The 22,902-nt window shown below is 37.0% G+C and overlaps 1 protein-coding gene across 3 annotated transcripts in view; it reads right to left on the bottom strand.

Moving 5' to 3' along the window:
• wdb (serine/threonine-protein phosphatase regulatory subunit widerborst) overlaps positions 1–22,902 on the bottom strand; it is a 99,960-nt gene that overhangs the window by 23,500 nt on the left and 53,558 nt on the right. For all 3 annotated transcript variants that reach the window (XR_011176853.1, XM_046620305.2, XM_046620304.2), the window contains one exon: positions 22,051–22,247. Coding sequence is in view for 2 of the 3 variants with exons in the window: in XM_046620305.2 (XP_046476261.1) it covers positions 22,051–22,247 (197 nt within the window). In the remaining variant the exon portion in view is untranslated. The remainder of the gene's footprint in view (positions 1–22,050; positions 22,248–22,902) is intronic.

Below are 22,902 nucleotides of genomic sequence, written 5' to 3'. Positions count from 1 at the left end.
TGACGTGCATGCGGATTGAAAGTAATTCCCTGGTAAATAACCAATATCAGGAGGATTCACTGCAAATTAAGAGCTGGGTGTAAGCATAAGAGGTGATACCGTGACCTAGCTAAGCCGTGTGACTTTATCAAGAAATTTTTCACTGATTCGTATATTATCTGGACAGAGAATCTCTGTGGGCCGAGACTTAAAATGACGTTAATGTTCTATTAGTTAACCAGCGCCTGTTCAGAGAGGCAAGGTACCACCTAAATGCGCTTGCGCACGGACTTTGAAACCTTTGAAATAAGGGGACGGAGCACAAGGTGCTGAGATAGGCACTCAGAGTGAAACGGAAGACGGAACAGGAGAAACTCGCACGTACAGCACACTATATGTAGACTATCGAGTAGACGAAATATGAACTTAACATAGTGCGAGGCAAGAGATTAATACCATAATCAGCGAATCTCAATATTGAAAAAAAAAACTTCAAGATTCACTAGATACTGGTGATGGTTTACCTTTTTGCAGGTGCTTTACGATACCGTCACAAGCGCATGCGCAACGCCGTAAGACAGAGATAAAACTACATTATGACGCTATCTCTGTCGGCTCGCTGCTCCTCTGTACCGTGGAATCGCAGGCGTACGTTTCAGTTATATGATAGTTCAGCGGTAAGGGCAAGTATGTTTGCGTCAATTTTCAAGCGCCTGAATGAGGAAGCGTTTGTGATACTAATTGCTAATTGCTCATAAAATAAAATTGAAGCAGTTCCTGATTATGCAGACCAAGTTCGTATACAACTATTACGTGGAGGTTACGAGTCTATTTACATCAGTAGTTCCCATCAACGAAAGGCTTAACATAGGTGGCGCAAACGTAACTTCCTCGTTTTCGTTTGATTCACTCGATAAACCTAGTGCTTCGTCCCCCTATTTCAAAGTCCGCGAGTTGGCGCGACCAAAAATAGTATATTACGGCGCGAGCCGCGTATTCGATTTTTCGTTCCATTTGCCCGCAAATTCAGCATTACGCGTCTGTTTTCAGACCGGATAAGGTTTTTGAGCTGGCACTTGAAAACAAACCTTATCCGGTCTGGAAACAGACGCGTAATGCCGAATTTGCGGGAAATTGGAACGAAAATTTAATATACTACCAAGGGCTTCGCCCCTGCGCGCTTCGCGCGCCAACCCCACGTCGGCGCTCGCTTCGCTCGCCGCCGAAGTCTCGGCGCTACGCGCCTCACTATTTCCTTATACAGTGTCTGTTATACAGGTGAATTTATTTGTGCTGATTTGAGGACAGGTCTGCAACTGTTGATCGGTTGTTTCCGATCAACCCGACATTGCTATTGACTCCCTATGCACGTCTGCTCAGATTGTTTTCGTAAACGAATCCAATATCATGTACAAAATCCCCGATGCCATGCAACCCCAATTGCATTTGGCGACTTATTTTGCTATAGTTATTATTTTCCCCATAGTAGAAGAAATTCATAGCTTTGCTATAAGTAGAATTTCTATGGCTTCAGACAAATTAAAAACTCGTTATGATATTTGAGCCAGGGATATAAAATTTAATCCCGGAGATTCTGTCTGGCTCTTTCAACCTCGAAGACAGAAAGGACGGTGTCCGAAACTACAAAGAAACTGGGAAGGCCCTTACTTAGTGGTTAACCGGATCAAGGATTTGCAGGATCCAAAGAAACCTATTTCTTCTCTGATATAACTCTCCTCGAGTTCTGTTTCATTACTTCTGCTGACATGTTTGCCAGTATGATATATTTGAAACGATACTTAGTCTCACCTCTGCGTGTCGATCTTGAGTGCCGTACACACAATACGCCAGCGCGCGAAAAAGACAATTCCCGTCGGGAATCATCTTGATAATTCTCGTTTGCATGTTTATTTTTTGCGTGTCAGAAACAGATACCTATAAAAATATTTGTCAGAGACTGTCATAAACAGCCGATGACAGCTGTCAAAGGAAGTTTTTTTTTTTCTAGATGCTTTTTGTTTTGTTTTCGGCATGTCATCCCACCGCCAACTTCATGCGTATACTATTGTTATTATAATCTTTTTCATACTATTGTTATTATAATCTTTTTCATACTATTGTTATTATAATCTTTTTTGCCAGTTCATTTGTTCAGAACTTTTTTATTAGATAGAGAGATCATACGTGGTCGAAACGCAAGCGCGTTAGAATGAGACTTAGCACGCTGTCTCCGTGCGGTGGCGCTGATTGAGCCGTTAGGTAGGAATAATACCGTCTCATGGAATACTCTATCCAGATAGTATACAGATCAGTGAATATTTTAAGTCTTCCTACTAGCGGCGTTGGCGAAAACAAGGGTAAACATGTGTAACGTTTTTGTGCGCGACGCAGCATGCGACCGTCCATATGAAGCAAGTGAGTATGTTACACGGCGCTGCTATTCTGGTGTTGTTAAGCTGGTTTTAAAAGTGTGTGTAAACGGTCTCTTACACCCAGATCAACCAATCGGGTTTAGTTATGCTATTCTACTTGACCAACGGGAATGGCGTAACTAAACTGGAACGAGAATGCGTAAAACTATATAAGTATATTTAGATCTGTTCAGCCAACCTTAGCAATATAAAAATACCTAGGGAATTATATCGCGTCTCGCATTCTAGTTGTTGTCGTTTATAGGTTATGTACTTATGTAGGGAGCGTTTCCTTTGTTCATTTTTTGATAATATTGGGGGGGGGGGGGGGGGGGGGGGCGGTGAGTAAAAGTAAACGAGATTTTTCTTTTAGATACTACCGCATAATAATGTTCCAGTAAATGTCTTAATGACGAGTGTGCCAATTGCATGAAATTACAGATGATTGAATTAATACTCGTCATGCCTGCACAGTCGTTCTTAGCTAATACGACAATCCAGTCGGTAGATAACCTCACTTTTCAATTCACGTAGAACTTCGATATGGAGTGAAACTGCAGCAAATACAGCAAGATAACAATAACTTTTTCAGTGGAATTTTTTAATGGAAGTAGGATTTCTTGTTGGCATGTCCACGGAAGTATGATGCAATTCACAACAGAATAACAATTCCTCGTAAGGAAGAGTTAACGTCAACAATTCCCGTATGTATAAGCGGCAATGCTTAGAGCAATTTAACAACACTGGTAGTAAAACTGGAATACCACTTAGTGAGACTGAGATCGTAGATTACTACCGATAGAAAATGGTAAAAATTACTAGGCTGAATGACAGATTGCGCATGCGTACGATAATTAAAGTGAGATCGTACACCTGCGTAAAGTCGATTCTGAATTCCCTCGTTTAAGAAGGTAAAAACTAAGGTTGAATCCAGCAGCCTCTAACATCGAACAGATACGGTGTGTGTTATTGAATAAACGTTAGCTAGACGGTAGTGCTGGCAACGTTACTTCTGATTCGCTAAAATTAGGTTCAGAATCGACTTTACTCAGGTGTACAGCGACAGTATTTTTGTCTATGAGGTACGGGAATCAAATTACTCGAAACGGGGTATGGGTATCAAACTTTTCTGCATCTAGTACCGAACTGAGATTATATTGTTACGATTACTCGTAACAATCATAGGCCAGTTTGCCAAGGCGTCTCGAATCGTCACTACGTCAATTATTTGATATCTGCGTATTCTAAAAAAATTGCACGCCTACTAAACCTCCATCACCAGCCGCGTTTGACAACTGTAACTTGGGATGGCCAACCTGCGTGTAATAACGACAAAGCTCGCGCATGCTCAGTAAGTCGCTCAACCGTCAACTTTCACCATATCTCGGTAGATGAAGTTTGAAGTATTCACTAACACTATAATACTGTTGTTCTCGCGAGCACTACTAGCATATTTCTTCGAAAACGACTCGTTAGTGTCACACACTTCTCAGTAATAAAAAGATAGCTTATGGTATCGACTTTCATTCTTAGGTTGTGTTTAGGACTCAACCTCATACACATCTTTTATTATTTTGACACTACCGTATTACAAACTGGAATTTTCCAGGATGAATTCTCGAAGACGAGAGATTACTTTTCAAATATTTTGTGACAAAATGATTACTTATACAAACCTGTTTTGGGTGAAATAGCGGTTGCAAATCGCAATTTAATTGAAAGTAATGCCAAAAATTATCATAAAATGTTCCGTTAACAGCTAATACCGTTTTCAGCTTGCACTGTACCGCTCTGTTCTTCTACTGTTCTGCTGCACCGGGACAATAATTATGTATGGAAACACAAGTGTTAGCGGATTGCTTTGGTATCGGATCGGGTAGGTTATTATGGTTCTCTCAGTTTGTAGCTCGATGACTATGAATGTTAAGGTTTATTATTAGAAACACTAAACGTAACAAAACTGACAAGAAAAATAGCTCTAAGTATTATTCTCGACCTTTATAACATCGGTCTTTCGTGGCAAACCACCGGTCGACAACACTTGTCCGTTCCTCTCTACTCTCACCACTCTACCTCGTTGCCAACCTCTACACACTCCTGTACGAAGTTACTAGCAGTGTTGCCAACACAGGTAAAATTACTATTTCGGTAAAGTAGCAAAGAGCAGAGCACAAGGGACAAACTGCAAACATTATAAAACACGTATACACACAGTGACAGTATGAACATGCTTGCCGCTAAAACGACTGCGATAGCATTTTGGTTGTTTAACATTTCACAACACTTGGATAAAATTCAAAACTATATCGCCCACAACAAAACACTGGCGCGAATAGGTCAATCGGTGAAATTTTACACTAGGAAAATTCATGACGCTGAAGTTAGTTGCAGGTTTCACCTAATGAATATCGAAATCTAGGCATGAAAAAGGGTCTTGGGCCCCCATCATAAGAACCATGAAGATTAGAGTACAGGAGTCCAATCTCTAAAGCGGAGAGGCGGAAAAGGCGTCCGCGAAACCCCAAGATTTAATAGTGCACGGTTCTATCACCAGCGTCGCTCCGGACGTTTTGTCCTATAACTTTAGTAATACAGTGATATAGTGACCAACATGTAATAATTATAATAAACGTAAATATGTGCGGCATCATGAAGACTATTATATTTAATATACATATAGCTATCGGTCCAGAGTGACGACAGCGCCGCTGTAGCGGAACCCTTATTTCTCATGATTTCGCGGACACATCTTCAATACAGAGATTGGACTCCTGTACTCTAGTCTCCATGATAAGAACTTCGATTCTCAGGTTCTGGCATACGTTAAGTAGTGTTAATACTCAAGTACACATAGAAATTTGTTGATATATGTGAAAGTCAGTTATAAGCTCGCGAAATACAACGATTTGATAGTTGTCGAACGTTTGAATTACTTAACAGACTTGTTCACAAGCATATTCTTGCGTTCCGGATAAAACTCATACCGCTATTTCGGGGATGAAAAAAGGAATATTTCTAATTTTTTTCATGATTTTCACAATTTTCCGAGTCGTCGGCCGCAGCGCGTAACTCACAAAATTCAACTTTTTATCGACTATAAAGAGTTTATTAAGTTTTTCTGTAGTGAAAATATACAACACAATGAAGTAATTATAAGCATGCACGTTTTTTTTTTGCATTAGCTAACAGTGAAGGTAAGAGAACTTGTAGAGATAAACGTGGCGTGCGGATAGCCGTTTTCCGTCATGACCATCATGTCTATGATTGTTTCAGCTATCGCCCATGAGTTATCGATCGTCGGTAACGCCGAATGTTATATAACCATCATCGACGATTACCGGGCCTCCTCGGGGCCTCATGCCAATGCTCGAGCCCGTGTATATTCATGAGTGATGAGTGACGCTCATCATTCTCGATTACTGTTGCTTTGAGTTTGATTTCGATACTAACGCTTGCTATCTTAAATGTAATGCGCTGCTTATATTCATTGGCTTGCTGAGTATTAAGTATTATACGCCGTGAATTTTCGTTTCCATGGCTTTGATACCGACGCTCTTCTTCGTTAATTCGGGGTTTAAAACGAACGATCAACTTCGTTTTATCGGTTAAGCCAGATGTGGATTTAGAATTGGTTTTTTTTTTTTTTTTTTTTTTTTCTAAGCGGTGAATGAACAAAAATCCTAATCAAGTCAATGATCATTACAAATAATTTAAAAAGTACGATTACTCATTATAAGTCTGTTATCTTCACGCGCAAGATTACTGCTAATCGGTAAGAAAGAGCTATATCAAGCTGGAACCGCCACGGAATGTGGTGTTTCCAGGTTGATATAGCTGTAATAAAACGCTCTTTGACACGCACTTTCATTGGCGTAACAGAATTATTTTCAAAATCCGCTAAAAATTTTCAATTTTTCAGACTATAATTTTTAATTACATTTTTTAGAAAGATAAGGTGATATTGTATGATATTTTTCAATGAAGTAAGGCCACATTACGATCATATTTGTATCACGTGTACGTTAATTGTACGGTAAATTTTCTTAGGTTAGTACGATACTCATATGCGGGGCCATCTGGCAACCCGACCGCCCACCGTTTTATACAGCGATTTATAATCGCATTCCGTTATACCTGATCACCGGTCTATATATATATGAGGTATTCCACGCCAACTCGGCGGCATTTGACCCTGATCATCTACAATCTGTTTAATTATTTTTCATCTCATTCAACCTATAAAAAAAACGTGTTCCTAATTTTCTAAAAATTTTTCGGATCAACCAGTCTGTTTAAAAAAAATTAATGAACTCCCTATTCGAGCCAAAAAAAAAACACCTATTTTGAATTTTTTTCATCAACTTAAGAAAGTTGTGCGTCACAAAACAATAATTTTAAGCCATAAAACAAAGTAGAAGTATTTAAAAAAAAATGTATACAATTTTATAAGCTGGACAACACTTTCTTTCTCATGTTCATTTTTTATTTTTTGTCTTCATTGCGTACACAATAGTATTTTTTTGGATTTACGGCAGGAAAAGTAGATTGACCAAGAACTTGAGTGAACAGAGTCTTGCTACACTGTCGCCGCCAGCACCGCTTTGGACTTGCTTTCTGTGGGCATTTGTTGCAATATGGAACTTTGACAATTATTTGTCCAAAAAAGATGCGGCCTCTGACAGAACGGTAAAAAATTTGTCACTAGTGCAGGGAGATGCAGCAAAAAGTGTTGTCAGCTGAATACGCCAACAGTGTATTCAATCAGCAAGCACGATTATAGCAAACCTTGTCCCATGAAAAATCCTGTCACCAATGACAGGTGATTTTCTTTTTTAGAACTATTTTGTTTATATTTCTGAAAACTCATGTTTCTTCAGTTCAATTGCAATCCGTTTATATCATTCGTGTATCATATTACAAATTTTCACCGTACCCAACCAAGAATGGAAACCCAATTATCATGCAACCGGTAAACCTGTCGGCTTGGAAATACTCCCACCCTGGTTCCTTAGCAACAAGTGAAATTATTCAATGGAAGGTCTTAATAAACTTCGCGATAAGATTATGTTTCCAGCGGAACGTCCTGCTATTCTAAGCACAGCTATTCTGAGCACAAGCAAGGGATACGATGGGACAAAATACTCGAAAGCAAGCAAGGACTGATGAAGCTGAAGCTAGTAGCCAGAGTTAGCAGCCAAACATGTTAAGCTTTTTGGAAATAGAAAAATTTACTTCAGTTTCATATTCACAATTATATAAAAGTATTAGGGGTTCAAGGTATTTTACAAAGCTTTAATTTTCGGACTTCATTATCTTATTCGAATGAACATTAGAACGTATGGTTGCTAATCTGGCTGCTAGTTTCAGCCTTGCAAGGGCTGGCAAGGAGTATCTGTATCACAATTAATTGTTGATTCCACGTGGGCTAAACTCGGCGAGGATACTTCATTTCCTAATTATGCACTACATAACGTGTACGCTTGTAGTATATTATATATTGTATTTGCAATATGGGATTTTATCACCAAATGTTTGTTACGCCGCACCACACGAAAAGATGAACCTAGCCCCAAACCTAGGAATTAATTCGATAATTTAACAGAGGTGGAATCGGAGAAACCAACTGTCATACCAATAGCACCACCTAAAAATGAAATTTATCAGCATTTGCTGATGTATAACGAGCAAGAGCACTTCAAATTACACAATCGTCCAACTACCGCGTGCAGTTGCTGCAATTGCGAAGATATAAGACACAATTACACCAAAATGTGCCCTATTTATATCTAAAATAAAATTGATTAAGAAATAAGTTAAGTTGGAGCAGTAAAATTACATTATGATTCATTAAAATTAAATCAAACTTCATTAAATATACTCAAATTGTATGCGGTAATTGATAAATATGTATCTGGTCTTGCAGAAAAACGATCAACTGATCGGTTTTTAAGGAAATTGAAAAGTTTGAATAAACAATTTCTATATCTAGACATTTACGAGGAGGAGAATTGATTCACATCCGAAACAAGATCAAAATCCACGTACAGTCCCTGACAGTTGCCGCAAGTATTGATACAAAGTTAGCCATAAATAAGAATCCGCTGCGATGAATTTCAAGGGTAATTTCGTACCTGCAAATCACTAATCGGAACAGAAGGGACCGAGGGTGGTCAGATCAAAAATTGAAGTTCTATATCCTGTTTTCTCGTAATTCGTTGAAAATTTTGCTATAAATATGAATCACCTGTCATGTTTTTTGAAGGTATTTTATTTCTGTTCTAGACTAAAGGTTGTGATTTCAAAAATGTCACCGAAGGGATTCTGAAGCTTTTAAATCGTCCAACACGGCCGTCCGAGGTTTCGTGTAAAAAAATCATTTCTTTGATGTTATTTTGTGCGGTGAATATTTTTGCAGGGTTGTTTTCTAGGTAATTGATCTTAATGTATATTGGGAACTTCTGAGTAGCTCTTAATTTCCATGCCATCAAAAATAATTTTTTTAATTCTTATCGCTATGAAAGGGATAGCTTTCCGGTAAGCTGCTCCCCCCCTTCCCGCCCTTCTTCTGTTCCCGTCACTTTTCGAATTTGATTATTTCCAACGAAGGCAACCTCTCAAAAATTGTGGTCTGCGATGCTGCAGAGCTCATAAGTAGATTTTCAATGCCTAATTTATTCAAATTTTTTCGAGCAAGTTAGCGGGCTAGCTTTGCGGACGTAATTAAAATCTATATTGTTTACCTCCGTTAAACTGGTTATGCCAATGCTGCGTAATAAGTAAGTAATAATTGGAGAATTAGTCCTAAATTAAACGCTTCTCTATCGCGGGGAAAGAAAAATTTTACTTCAGCTGTTTTGAAAAACACGCGGTAGACCCAGTTTGCAATAATGATAACATCGCCATATACTAAAAATAGTGCAAATGAAGCTGAATTCGAAAATCTCTGTGGCGAGATTTATTCGCTTATTAATCGTTATTGACAATATTTATTGCAGGTTGTTCAAAATAACCGTAAAAATTATCCGACATGTGCAAATTCTAATTATAAGTTATTATAACTGTCACTGAATTCGTTATTTAAGTACGTGAAACATAAAATGTGATTTATTGTTAAATAAATTAGTTTATTTCGAAACGAAAATAAAAAAAAATTTGATTCAAATTTTTTAATAAGCTGCGTGCTGCACAAACATAGAAATATTAATGTCATTATTATTTCTATTATTAAAATTAATTTCACATCGGTACCACAATAGTACTTTTTTCAGCCATACTTTAAAAAAAAAATACCAAAATCTCGATGAAACAGTGATATTTATAGTTTTTCTTATGATTAATTAATTTTATATTTGGAACTATCAGTTATACAGTTTCGGCTGATGGAACTTTTTTGTAGGAAATTAAATTCTCTACAAAAAAGGTCCTTTACAATTTTGCTGTAAAGTTAGTAGTTTAGGAGAAAAATGAAAAAACCATAAATTTTTAGCAAAAATCAACTTAACAATTTTGTACTGGCGAGATACTTCATACATTCTAAATTAGCTGTAGGAACTTTTAAAGAGGAAGGATCCCTCTGAAACTTCCGGCCATGGTCAATTAAATAGTATGAAAATTCGCGATGCTATAGATAATTGACAAAAAAAAAAATTATTTTTACGTGTTAATTAAATGGGAAAATTTCAAATTCATTTAGCGAGTACTTAAAATTAAAATTAAGAGCTAGGCTTTGGTGGGAATTTTTTTTTATATGTTCAGAATGATATTTCGTCTATGAAGTGAAAAAAAAAAATAGTCGTCTCAAACGAAGCACCCTAGTACACATATTCTCGTAAATTTCAATCGACTGTTCTCAAGTGGTCATATCACCATTAGAGACATTTTGATTGAACCATGGTCAAGTCTGCCCCTCCTCAAGTCTGATAAGTATTGTATTCAACATTTTCCGTCAGAACCTAATCCTTCGAAGTTATTCAAAGTTTTCTGTATTTTTAGAACACTTTGTATATTCATGTGCTTACTTCAAGAGTTATAGAGACCGTGCGGGAAATTGACGACAGCGCCGAATAAGCTTTTTTTGTCCCAACCGACGGGTATTTTTCCCTTTCGACGCCAATGACGCTGCCAATGATCAGCTTCCGTGGATACGCCATAGCACGAAATGAACCTATCGCTTTGAATCACCCTGTGGCTAGGGACAGTAAATAACGGTTTACTCGGTATTTCTCAAACTGTTATGATAACTGATAGCGCAAAAACTAACCTTTCCTTTTCTTACACCGAAAAGAGGCATTTTCTGGGTACGAATATTTCTTTTTTTGTTCGGAAAAATTATGAGAAATGACTACCAGACCACCCGTCAACGTTAGTGCAAGTCCTGTCGATAGGGACAAATTTGGGCATTCGTGGCGCCATTCATACTCGCGCTCGGTCACTATACGTGTGCCTAGCTAATTGTAAGACCTCACTTAAACAACCATTACTTCGGTTGCATTTAGATGATGTAATTTTATTCGTTTTAGCACCTTCTTAAGGCATCCTTATACGATTGTATTACCAAGAGCAATTGTATTTTTGATAACCTGAATGTGGCGCCATTCTGTCTGCAATCTTACAAATGTCATTTAGCTGTCATTTTGCTGACGTGGCATTGTCATTTTAACGGCATATTTTTAAAGTTGCTTAAAGTCGTACTAAATGACAACTTTTTTAACGAAAAAAGTCGTTGAGTCAGGGGCACATTACTTATACTTTTTGATATACAATACGCTGGTATTTTTTTTTTCTTCTTTTTTTGCTGCGAAAGAAGTTTTCCGTAACTTTTCAGGGTTCGTACGATTTTTGGAACCCGAAATTCCCTGACTTTTCCAGGTGTTCCAGCCTGAAAATAGGATTTTTTCAGTAACCTTTCAAGAAATATGCCGCTGATTAATGATAATTTCTTTGCTTATTAATACTTATACCTTCAATATTACCTAGTAATTAATTCACTGTCCGACTACTAACTTACAAATAACAGCCAGCCATTTTCAGTAAGAAAAAAACGAAATGAGGTTTGATATCAAGTAATGTACGTGTAAGAACGAGTTTATTTCTTCAAGAAACTTAAAATTCCAGTCTTATTTTCGAAATTCCCTGAGTTTTCCCGGTTTTCCAGGTTTTCCCTGTGCGTACGAACCCTGCTTTTCTGGGCCACCATTTTGGACACCTAACTTTGTGTATGTGAAATTAGCCCAATACTTTATGAAAGTAATATTTCTAAGAATTCTCAGTTGGGCTGGATATATGCTAACGTATGTCGTCAACCCGACTTTCACAACTTCAACGGTTATTCAAAATATTCAGAAAAATCAAACTTTGACAAGCACTTTCAAGATAATAGGGGAAAAAATGGCGTCAGGTTGTGCTGAACTTGTGCTACTTTGTGCCATAGGTATACTGTTTTGCCGAAAAAAAACTATACGTCAAAAAAAACCTGCATATCTGTTATTGAGAAAAACAAATTAGGCCAAGTTGTACTAAACTTGTGTTACCTTATACCATACTCTTTCTCATGAAAAAACTGAAAAATCTTGGCATATCTTAAAAAATCAATAAAAAAAATAATAAAGAAAAAAAAGCAGCACCCACTTTGGCATACCTCAGATATCACGATTTTGTGAGATGTGCTAGGTTGCGCTACGTTTTGTTGATATTGAGCCAACTTGTGCGGTGTGTATATTAATTTTCATAAAATCTCGAAATTAATTTTTTCGCACTATGCTAGTGTATACGGGGCATTATTATTGAAACTGAATAACTTCACAAAGTCAACATTTTTACTTGCCTAATTTTTTCGAATTTCCATTTTTTTTGTCGAAAGGTGCCTTCAAGATTTTTTCCAAAATTGTTCCAGATAAATCTGAAATTGTTCAAGATTAGAATTCAACCTCGGTTCTATCTCAAATTGCGAATTTTCAGAGAATTTTAACTCTAAGCTCTTCAAGTGGATTCAACTTCCATACAAATTGAAATATTAACAGACGTAGGAGAGTCGGGTAAAATGGGGTGTTTGGGAAAATTGATATAATTTGGTGATTTCGATGAATGGGACATCATCTACTCGGATCTAATATCTGTGGACCTTTATTTGGCTACTATTACTGCGCCATTTTGAATCTTTTATCATCACGGCAAAAAAAATTATTTTACCGTTGAGTACAGAAAACCCTATTTTACCCGAACGTGCCGGTAAGATCGGGACCATAGGAGATATGACCAAAACGGCTTTTTTTCACGTTAGAATGAAATTATTTATTGCACAAACAAAAGTTACACGAGGCTGAAACTGGCAGCCAGAATTAGCAGCAAAGTGTTCTAATGCTCATCTAAATAAAGTAGTGAAGTCACAAGATCAAAATTTTGTGAAAAACCTTAAACTCCCGATACTTTTAAAGAAATAAGAGGATAAAACTAAAATGCATGCAACACCGTTATCTCCGGTTCTAATCAAGATATTCATTTTTTTTTTTTTTAATTACTCGTAAAATGAAGGGCAAGTACAATCCATCATAATATTTACAATAATATGAATATTCTCGGAGATATCTCTATTTGTTTAAAAGCAAAAAATTTCAAGTACCCAAAAATTGTGATTTTCGAGTATGAAAATTTTTTTTTTTCATTTATGGAAAGTACTAGCAACGAACTGACTCCACGATCTTTTGGCAACCCGTGGGCCAATCACATAAGAAAGGGCAGACCATATACGGATTTTGGCTTGTCGCGGATTGTTGCTCAACTATATAACACAGCCAAAAAAGCCTTGCACGATAATTTTGAAGACATTTCATATTACCTGTACCATGAGTTTCAAAGCCACGCGTTGTTTATTCATCAATTTATAGCAAGAAATGTGAATTTTTTTTTCCACGGCATTTTGCAAATGGCAACTAAACAAATAGAGGAAATTGATCTCACGACAGCTTGTTTTATCGACAATGATGAGACGAACAACTTTTGTTTGAACAGTTTTCGTGTATGACCCATAACAAAGACGTTATTTAACAAAATGTGGGGTCTCAAAAGTTTAAACAATCGTTACGGACAAACCCGGACCTAACTGTTTGGGACATAGGTGAAAATATGTTCATCCGTCTCTAATGAAGCTATAAAAAAATCGGCTAACCTACGTTATTCCAGAATAGAACTTAATTTTATTCTCCTGGACTATAAGGTTAGATTCGATGGTCATGGGTTATGTTATGTTTACTGAGATTGAGTTTGTTTATCGCTCGGCCGACTATGGTGCTGTCTAGTGTAAAAAATTAGCCGTGTCAGATTATTTGTCCCCAAATGTAAATTGCCTCTTCATCATAATTCAGGCACTCAGACTAGCCTGAATCCTTACACTTACTGAATCCTTGAGAGCTAAACAATATCGATAACGGCTTTCCACGTACGTGTCCGGCATTTTTTTTTATCGGTGATAAGTTGCAAACGAACCATTCGGACTTCTAGAACATGCTTGTAGAGCCATATGACAGATAGCACTAGCTTATTAATAAAAATGGCACATACTCGTTTTACTCAAATCTCCATTATACATGCTTCTTTTCGTCTCGAATTCTAGATTTGTGGTAGAAAATGTGAAAAATATTACGCCTCCTGATTTGTGACTTTCTTATTTTTTGATAGATAGAATATTGTATCAAGAAAATCCTGTTTTACTTGTACGCGAAAAGTATTAGTAAAAATATAACAGTGCACAGGTCAAAGGCCTATGTGATCAACATTTGGTGTTTGTAAAAGTTGATCGGTATGGCCAGTACAACTTAGCATAATTGGTGAATTTTATATTTTATCTCTATGTTTCGAAAATTCCAATTTTTATAGCATCATTTTTTTGCTGTCACAAGGTCGAAGGTCTGCTTAATCAATATTTGAAGTTCAGGATAATCCGGGCAAATTAACTACCAACACTCGGCACAAGTTGTACATTTTTCCCATTTCGAATTTTTTCAAGAAAACTGATCAATAATTAATTTTTTCCTGAAGCAGTATCGTGTTTTTCCTGAAACTGAGTATTGCAGAAGTCAGAAGAAGTCTAACACAACTGAAACTTCGAGATTTTGTTAGCTACCAAACGTGTTAAACTTTTTGGAAATAGAAAAATGCAGTTGAATTTTATTCTCATAATACTATAAAAGTATTGGGGGTTTAAGGTGCTTAACAAAATTTTGATGAACTTCACTACCTTATTCGAATGAGCGTTAGAACGTTTGGCTGCTAATTCTAGCTACCAGTTTCAGCCTCGAGCGAGAAGAGAGGTTAAAATATTTACACGTAAAAAAAGATTCAGCCCAGCATACCTGAAAAGAACAATCGCGATATCACGAAAGTGACAAGGTGGGTGTTGTATTTTTCGAGTTTTTCGTTCGTTTTGCGAGATTTTGCGAGATTTTTCAAGATTTTTCGGTTTTCCCACGAGAAAGAATACGGTACAAAGCGGCACAAGTTTAGCACAACCCAGCATAATTTTTTTTTTAATATACAAACTTACTCGACACAAACAACACGATTTCTTTTTTAGTTTTTTTAAGGTATAATTTTATACCAATTTACGGTCTGTTTTTCAGCAAACGGAACATGGTTTTGCATGTGTTTCGGCTCTAATAATGTTTCTGGTCGAGCGCAACGATAGTCACACATAGAGCATGTGCACTGCACTCACTGCGTATCCCATACTCTCCATCAAATAAAATTTGTCTCAAAAGTGCGACAGAGATGAAGTACGCGCATTACGAGCACAGGTTTGTCTGTTTCTAAGAATGTGATTAAATAAAACTGATGGGTTGACTTACTGTTCGTATCAAATACTTATTAGTGAGAGAACACTTATGACTAAAACTAACCGCAATTCCCTAACTTAACCTAAAATTTACTATACTGGCTGATCTCCGATGATAATACAAGATTATTGCAAAGTGATAATAAACGTAGCCATACGCATATGTCAAGAAATAGTCTCAAAAGAAAATATTATATATCCCGAAACAACTGATATGTTGCCAATGAAGATGATTACCTTATTGCTACACCCGTAGTGCTGATACTTGACAATATAGACGAGGCTGAAGCTAGCAGCAAGAGCTAGCAGCCGCGCGCCATGATGCAGGGCCGCAGCGACGCCTGGTGCCCGAATAGGGGGTTTCACAAGTTTTCGCTCGGATCGGAGGAAGTAGTATATTTATTTCAAGATACATTGTAGGTCAGACTTCAAGCAAATCACGTTCGTTGAGGAAAGCAAACATATTTCGCTTTTTGTTCAATTCTTTGATATAACAAAATAGAGGATCTAATAAAATCGAAGCAGCCGATCGTTCGTCATAGGTTGGAAGGGACAAATACTTACAGGAAAGTAGTTCGTAACTGAAACTTTTCGAAATTTGCCAAGTTTTGAAGGAGAAAATTTTTTTTTATCCATTTTCTTTTTCACTATTCGATATAGAAGAATATATAGAATGTGATAGATATCGAAGCAGCAGATCAGTCAGCATAGTTGGAAAGGGGTGAATATTTACACGGGGGTTCTTTCTTATTAAAGTTCTTTTTGTTCGTCGAAAAGTGGCAAAATTCTAAAAATTTCAGTTACGATCTATTTCCGTGTAAATATTTGCCCCTTCCAACTTATGCCGACCGATCGGTTGCTTCGATTTCATTAGATCCTCTATTTTGTTATATCATAGAATTAAACAAAAAGTGAAATATGTTTGCTTTCCTCAACGATCTTGACTTTCTTGAAGTCTGACCTAGAATTTATCCTGAAATATATATACTACTCCCTCAGGCACGCGCGAAACCTCGGGCTGTCGAGTGAATTGTGAAGCCCCCTATCCGGGCACCAGTCGTCGCCGCGGCCATGCATCGCGGCGCGCGGCTGTTAGCTCTGGATGCTAGCTTCAGCTTCGTACAATGAAGTTGTGCAGAAAGCTGATTAATTGGTTTGCGTAGATGTGTTTGGCATGTGAAATATACAAGGTTACAAGGTTCAAAACAAATAATAGTGTAACACTTGCGGTCGACGTGGCGGTTGTCCACATATTACGTCACCCACTGGGGGGGGGGGGGGGGGGTCTGGACAAAACGTTACTAACTGTGACATGGGGGGCCTAGGGGTTTCCCCAAGTGTGACATCACACTTCAAAGTTATAAATTTAAAAAAAAATTTTTTGTAGTATTTATCGAAGCGAGGTAAGTAGTATTTAATATTTAATTATGCTTTGTGCCGATAGTTGCAGCGCTATTTTATTATCATGAGACACTTCAGAACCAGCCCCCTGACACTCACCACTGCTCGTGTACTAAAAAATTGTACGCGTTTTGTCCCCGTTTTTTAATTCCTCTACGTGGCGCTAGTAGACTTTTGACACGCTCGCTGCCCTCGCTGACCGCGCGCATGCTTGTCAGACAACTACTAGCGCCGCTGGTGGTGGAGATTGGCGGCAGAATCGAGGGACATTTTGCGAACCACTTCTAGCAGCGTGTGTCAGGGGGCTGTTCAGAACTCAGCAAGTATTTTTGGAACAAGTAAATGTACGACGTACTCAATAATCAACAATTGGCAGTAATCAATCAAATAAATCATTGACAGGGTCATTAAAGATCAATTGGTTATAGTACAAAACTATGGAACGGTAGGTTTTTATGCTCAACTTGATATATATGCTTATGGTATATAAACAGTCATGTCGCAAAAACATTTTGTATCAAGGATTATGAATGATCCTAACCATATTCCATTCCATTGCCGTATTGCTGCATTGTACGAGGCCATAAAAGAATGTGATTGGCGAAATATTATATTTTTTAAAACAAGCGTTTTAGTAATCGTGGACGTTTAACGTAATCACTATTCACTGTCAGTTTTAATAGATTTCGATAAGATTTGCAAGATACATTTTCAGCGCAGACTTTTCTTTCAGAAGACAAGGGCAATAAATTGCAAGAAGTGAATAAGAACTTCAACTATAATGAAATAGAACACGGGTACAAAGATGAGCAGGAAAAAATTTTACATAAGGATTCGAATACCGGCCAGAATCTCCACACCAGAAATTTTGTTTCCTGCTGCTAATTAGTTTTGACCCTTTTTCTCTTTCAATTGAATTTTTCATTTGTTTTCCATTTCATTGTCTCGCATTTTTTGAACTTGATCCACCCCGATATTCGTTTTAGAATCAAAATTTTTTGTTTTTTGACAAAATATTCAGTGCGCAAATTTATTCAAAATCAGTTTGGGCTAGCAGTAATATTACAAATGATCTAATTTTTTGCGAACGTCGCAGAAACTGGCTGTTGGACCTAACGGCCGAGTGCGGCCTAGGATTAGGAACCACCGACGCTCACGCGCAGTCACCCGGCGCAGCCTTGTAAAGACAGATTGCGCAGTCTGTGCACCGAGCTGAAGCCGTAATTAGAAAGAGAGAGCTACAGCTGGAGACGACCCTCTCTGTTGCACGATCGAAAAAGTGGGGAGCAGCCACCAGGCGGGGAAAGCAATAAGACAAGAGGGGAGGTAAGCTTGTATGAGCTATGTGTTTCCCCCGCCAAAGAATTTTGGCTGCTGAGTGCCGAAACGTTCGAGGACTTTTAAACTTTGGGAAAATATTCTAGATCGAAACCGAAACTTGATCGAATTTCATTCGCGAGGGTACGCGATCGTTAACCATTTTTTATTAATAATCTACTGATGAACAATTTTGCCTACCGAGTGTGGAAACTTCCGAGGACTTTGATACTTGGTAGAGTCGTCCTTTAATGATCGCTAAAAGTGTTGAAAAATTATACGCGAGAGTATCCCGTCGTTTACTCATGAATAACTTTTGTTACGTGCCCGATACTGTTGGTGGTATGTTTCCTCGATTCAGCTCACGATTTCGATGAAATTGATAATTTTTTCCCGATTAATCGAGTAATTGATTATTTTTCCTCGCAATCGGTTTTCAAGTTTTAGTCCCATGAACGATGCAATACAATATCAATTTATGTGATTAAAGTCTAAATTAGCATCATTGTATTACTCACTAAGTACCTATTTAATATAACAAGTAAAAGATAAAGGAATATCTTTGCCTAAAATTCAAGAATATTTTGAAGAAAACCCTAAATTATCAAAAAACTTTTCGGCTATTAAGACTGCATGCTGAAATTTACGATATTTTAGTTTCGTAATAGTATTATAAAATATAAGATAAGATAAGAAGGAAGATGAGATGATCGAAATTTTTGATTCTCTACTCATTATTTTCACTGAAGAATTTCCTTTTTCTGTAAGACCAATCCATCAAGTTCCTTGACCGCTAAAAAGTTTGGATTCACTAGTCGAAATTTCTTGCCGCGCTAATAGTTTGATAGCGGTGTCAAAATTATCTCTATTTTCCCAAGCCAAATTTCCCAAGTGGCTGTTTAAACGGGACAAATTCACCTTCATTTTGCTTCTGAGAAAATTTTTTACGGTTTTTTTTTTTTGATCCGGTACGCAGCTTTGATTCCAAAACTCGACAAATCAATGCTTTTCTTATGTGAAAAAGTAAGGCTTTCTCGGGGTGGGAAAATATGGAGGAAAAAAAAATTCGAAATCATTTCTGAATTATTTCAATTTGAGGATTTCAATTCGAAACAATTTGAGAAGTCCCACTATCTAAATTCTATTCCACTCTCCTTACGGACAGGTCTAATATATGTACAAAACGTACTACCACGAACATAATACATTACTTAAGAAAACAGGAAATGATGAAAAAAAAAAATGAGAACATACATAACAAAGAACAATAAATGGATAAATTAATAGGATATGCAATATAAATGTGAAACATTACTTCAAAATAAAACTTTGGGAAAAGAATCAAAAATGACAATACAGAAGAAACCACAATCCCGCCACTAAGCCAAAGATAATCGATCCATCGATTAATACAGTCCAAAAAAATAATCGAACACGACTCAACTTAATCGGTAAGAATTAATCGATTAATCCATTACTTCGCATTTTTTTGAAACGGTGCATACGAGGCTAAATATTTGTAAATTTCAGTATGCAGTCTCAATGACCGAATTCTTTTTTGATAATTAAGAGTGTCATTCAAAATATTCTTCAATTTGAGGCGAAAATATTCATTTATCTTTCACTTGTTATATCAAATAGGTACTTAGTGAGTAAGACAATGATGTTAATTTAGACTTTAATCACAGGAATTGATATTGCATTGCGTCGTTCATGGGAGTGAATTACAAAAACTGATTGTGAGGAAAAATAATCTAGTCGGTCGATTAATCGCGTTCGAAAAACAATCGATTATACTCGATTAATCGGAAAAAAAGAATCGATTTAATCGAAATCGTGAGCTAAATCGAGGATACATACCACCAACAGTATCGGGCACGTAACAAAAGTTATTCATGAGTAAACGACGGAGTATTCTCGCGAATCATTTACCATCATTTTTAGCGATCATCGAAGGACGACTCTACCAAGTTCCGAAGTCCTCGGACGTTACTGCACCTAGCAACCGAATTAATTCACAAGTTCATAATTATAAACAATCGTCTACTGTACAACCATGTGCTTATCGACAGTGATCCATGCTCTACCAAGTTCATCGTTTCACTCAAACTTTTTTTGATCATATCTATTCCATGGTAATTCCTCTTCTACGTGTCAGATCTAATTATCTGTGTAAGTACCGACGCCTATGCATTCCCAGGTTTGGCTGCTAGCTTTGGCGTCATAAAAATAAAAAAAGAAAGAAAAGGGTGCCACTGTAGTGACTTCTGTGACTGAAAGAGTCAATCCTACTTATTTGACAAAGTTATATAAAACATTTTAGTTTTGATGTTTTATATTTGAAGGTTTTATAATCAATGATTCATTTGGTTTTGACATTGAGTCGCAAATCGACATACAAAGAGGCGTTTCATGACGTCTATAGTTCTTCATTGACGTAGACATTTCAGAGAAACCATCGTAGTTTCTTTTGTTTCTTTATACCTAGAGTGACGTATTCATTCGCTATCTTGGAAAGAAAAAAAAAAAGAAAACACTAATCCAGACGTCAATCACTAAATTTATTTTTCATCACTTGAAGAGTACAAAGTACTACAAAGTATTCGCGAGTTTCAAATGTAGTATTTCTTTTTTTTTCAGTGTTTTACCGACAGACCTAAACTGTTTCCTTTTCATTACTTTTTCTAAATGCACGATTACGTTTTTCCAAAATTATTTATTGATTTAAAACTCATCGATACGTGAATACTAACTTCCCACGAAGGTGTTAGAAAAAAAAATATATATTATATTAACTTCCTGATAACGTACATGTTTTAATTTATTGATCACTGTGCTTTGGTCCCAGACTTTTGGCAAGAGAAAAACGCAAAGTCTATACATGTGTTGTAATAGATATAGTGTGTGCCAAGAGCGAGTGGTCGTTTTTGCCCTTGTGCGTTTGCATTACTCGTCTCAGGCTCGTGCTTGCGACCCTGCCAGTCACGCTGCAAATTTGACACGAGGGCAATAATAACCCACTTCCCGCCCTTGGTACACAATATATAATTTTGCAACACGACACATGAAAGTCGAAAATTTGTTTCGTTAGGGAATCATTCATTTGTGTTCAGTTACAGTCTTGCACGGCTTTAATTTGAATATATTATACGGCATTTGTATAACATCTGTATGGATCTAGGATTAGTCTTTTACTGGTGTTCGGATATTTGAGCAAATGATTCGAAACTTCAACAAACATTTCAAAAATCCACTAAAATCCCTTACAATCTTTAAATTTACACAGTTTTACTGAGTGTTAAAAATATTGTATAATGCGAATATGTTAACACCCAAATGAAACTTAGGCTGTGTTTACGATATAATAGTTTGTTTCAAGGTTAAAGGATTAGTGTAGGGGCTTATTGGTGACTTTTGTCACGGTGACAAAAAATTTTTCTTATCCTTTCTATAAAAACCTATGAAGCTGTGCTCACTACGGTGGCGTGATAGTCGATAGTAGGCAATCACTGGTGGCATTTTATTCTATGACAACAATCACGAGTGAGCACCTACCCTTACCTACTTGAAAACGAAGTCCAGGTTTCTATCAATATGCGAGGTGGAGAAATGGGTTAGATACGATCAAATAATGACAATATTTCAAGATCTGATCACAAACGGTGCACTGAACTATCTTATATTCACACTGTAAATGTGATATTAGTATATTTTTCAACTAGTGTGAGAAGTCGAATTAAATGAAAGTAATGCCGAATCCCGTCGACCAACCAGCATCTCAGCAGAGTTCGATTCTCATCACGTCCCATGGCGCTAGTTACTCCTGTTATATGCATAATAAACGTGCGATAATGCATATTTCCGCACGGCTTTCAACCGGTTAGGGAATCAGCGACATCGCGCGCCCTCTACAGCGTGAGAAATCGAACTTCCCATGCAGGTATTATTATTATACAAAAACTAAGGTTGCGTTCTAGATTTACATTTTACCAAAATATATGTGGCAAAATATTGGTATTTCGTTACTAGTGATGTAATGAACTGGATAAATCGAATTCTCATATGAGTCAAAATAAGCTTGTATGAAAATATTTCATCATCAAGTGAAATTCTCACCATTTTGATTATCTCAGGGTAGACGCTTTCTGTGAGAACACCCCGTCCCGCTGTGATGTATTCGACCAATTCATTGAGGGTATTACGTTTGATTTCTTTGCCTTTCAGATCTGTCACCGGATCCATAAAGTCGAATGCGACGCAGCATTGTCGCAGTTTTCTGTGGAACAACTCCTCCTGCTCTAATACTGAGACATCTGAAAACAAGAGTAAAAATATTTGTGAATCCACTACATTCGTTTTCATTCGTGTACAAATCGTACATTGAGACACGTGGCACTTACAAATATTATAAAATTAGACTAGAAAATGCATGATGGGTGAGAAATTTTGAGTTAAAGAGTGAAGCAGCGTCATTCGCAATTGACTTCAAGAGAAATTTCATATTACCTTCACCTATTTCAATAATCACATAACGATATACCCTATTCATTATCCCAGGTGCGGGTCAAAGTTTCAAACGGTCAAAATCAAGACAAAATTATTAAAAGGTATTCTACAAATTTCTACTTTGTCCGTGCGTAATAATTCACGTTATAAATTAAAGCAGGTGTCACGATGATAGGAAAAAGTTAAATTGCGCGAGATGATAGGTGTTGATATTTGTAGAATTCATAGCGTTTGCCCAGCAAAATTGAAGAAAATATTTACAATAAATATTTTCCAGCGTAAGTTTGCCCACGTAACACATTAAAAGCTGTAAAACAGATCCTACAACCGAGAAAAAGGATTTATCAGATTAACAAGATATAATTATTCAAGTTAAATTTAGTGGTGCCAAAGATTTGATAATTCACAAAATTAATATGTTGCAAATTACCTTGGTTGGACTGAACAATTTTGGTGACCAAA

The sequence above is a fragment of the Neodiprion pinetum genome, chromosome 4, assembly GCF_021155775.2.
Source record: "Neodiprion pinetum isolate iyNeoPine1 chromosome 4, iyNeoPine1.2, whole genome shotgun sequence".
NCBI lineage: Eukaryota > Metazoa > Arthropoda > Insecta > Hymenoptera > Diprionidae > Neodiprion > Neodiprion pinetum.
Note: the sequence above shows the minus strand (reverse complement) of the source record. Positions and strands in the feature narration are given on the sequence as shown.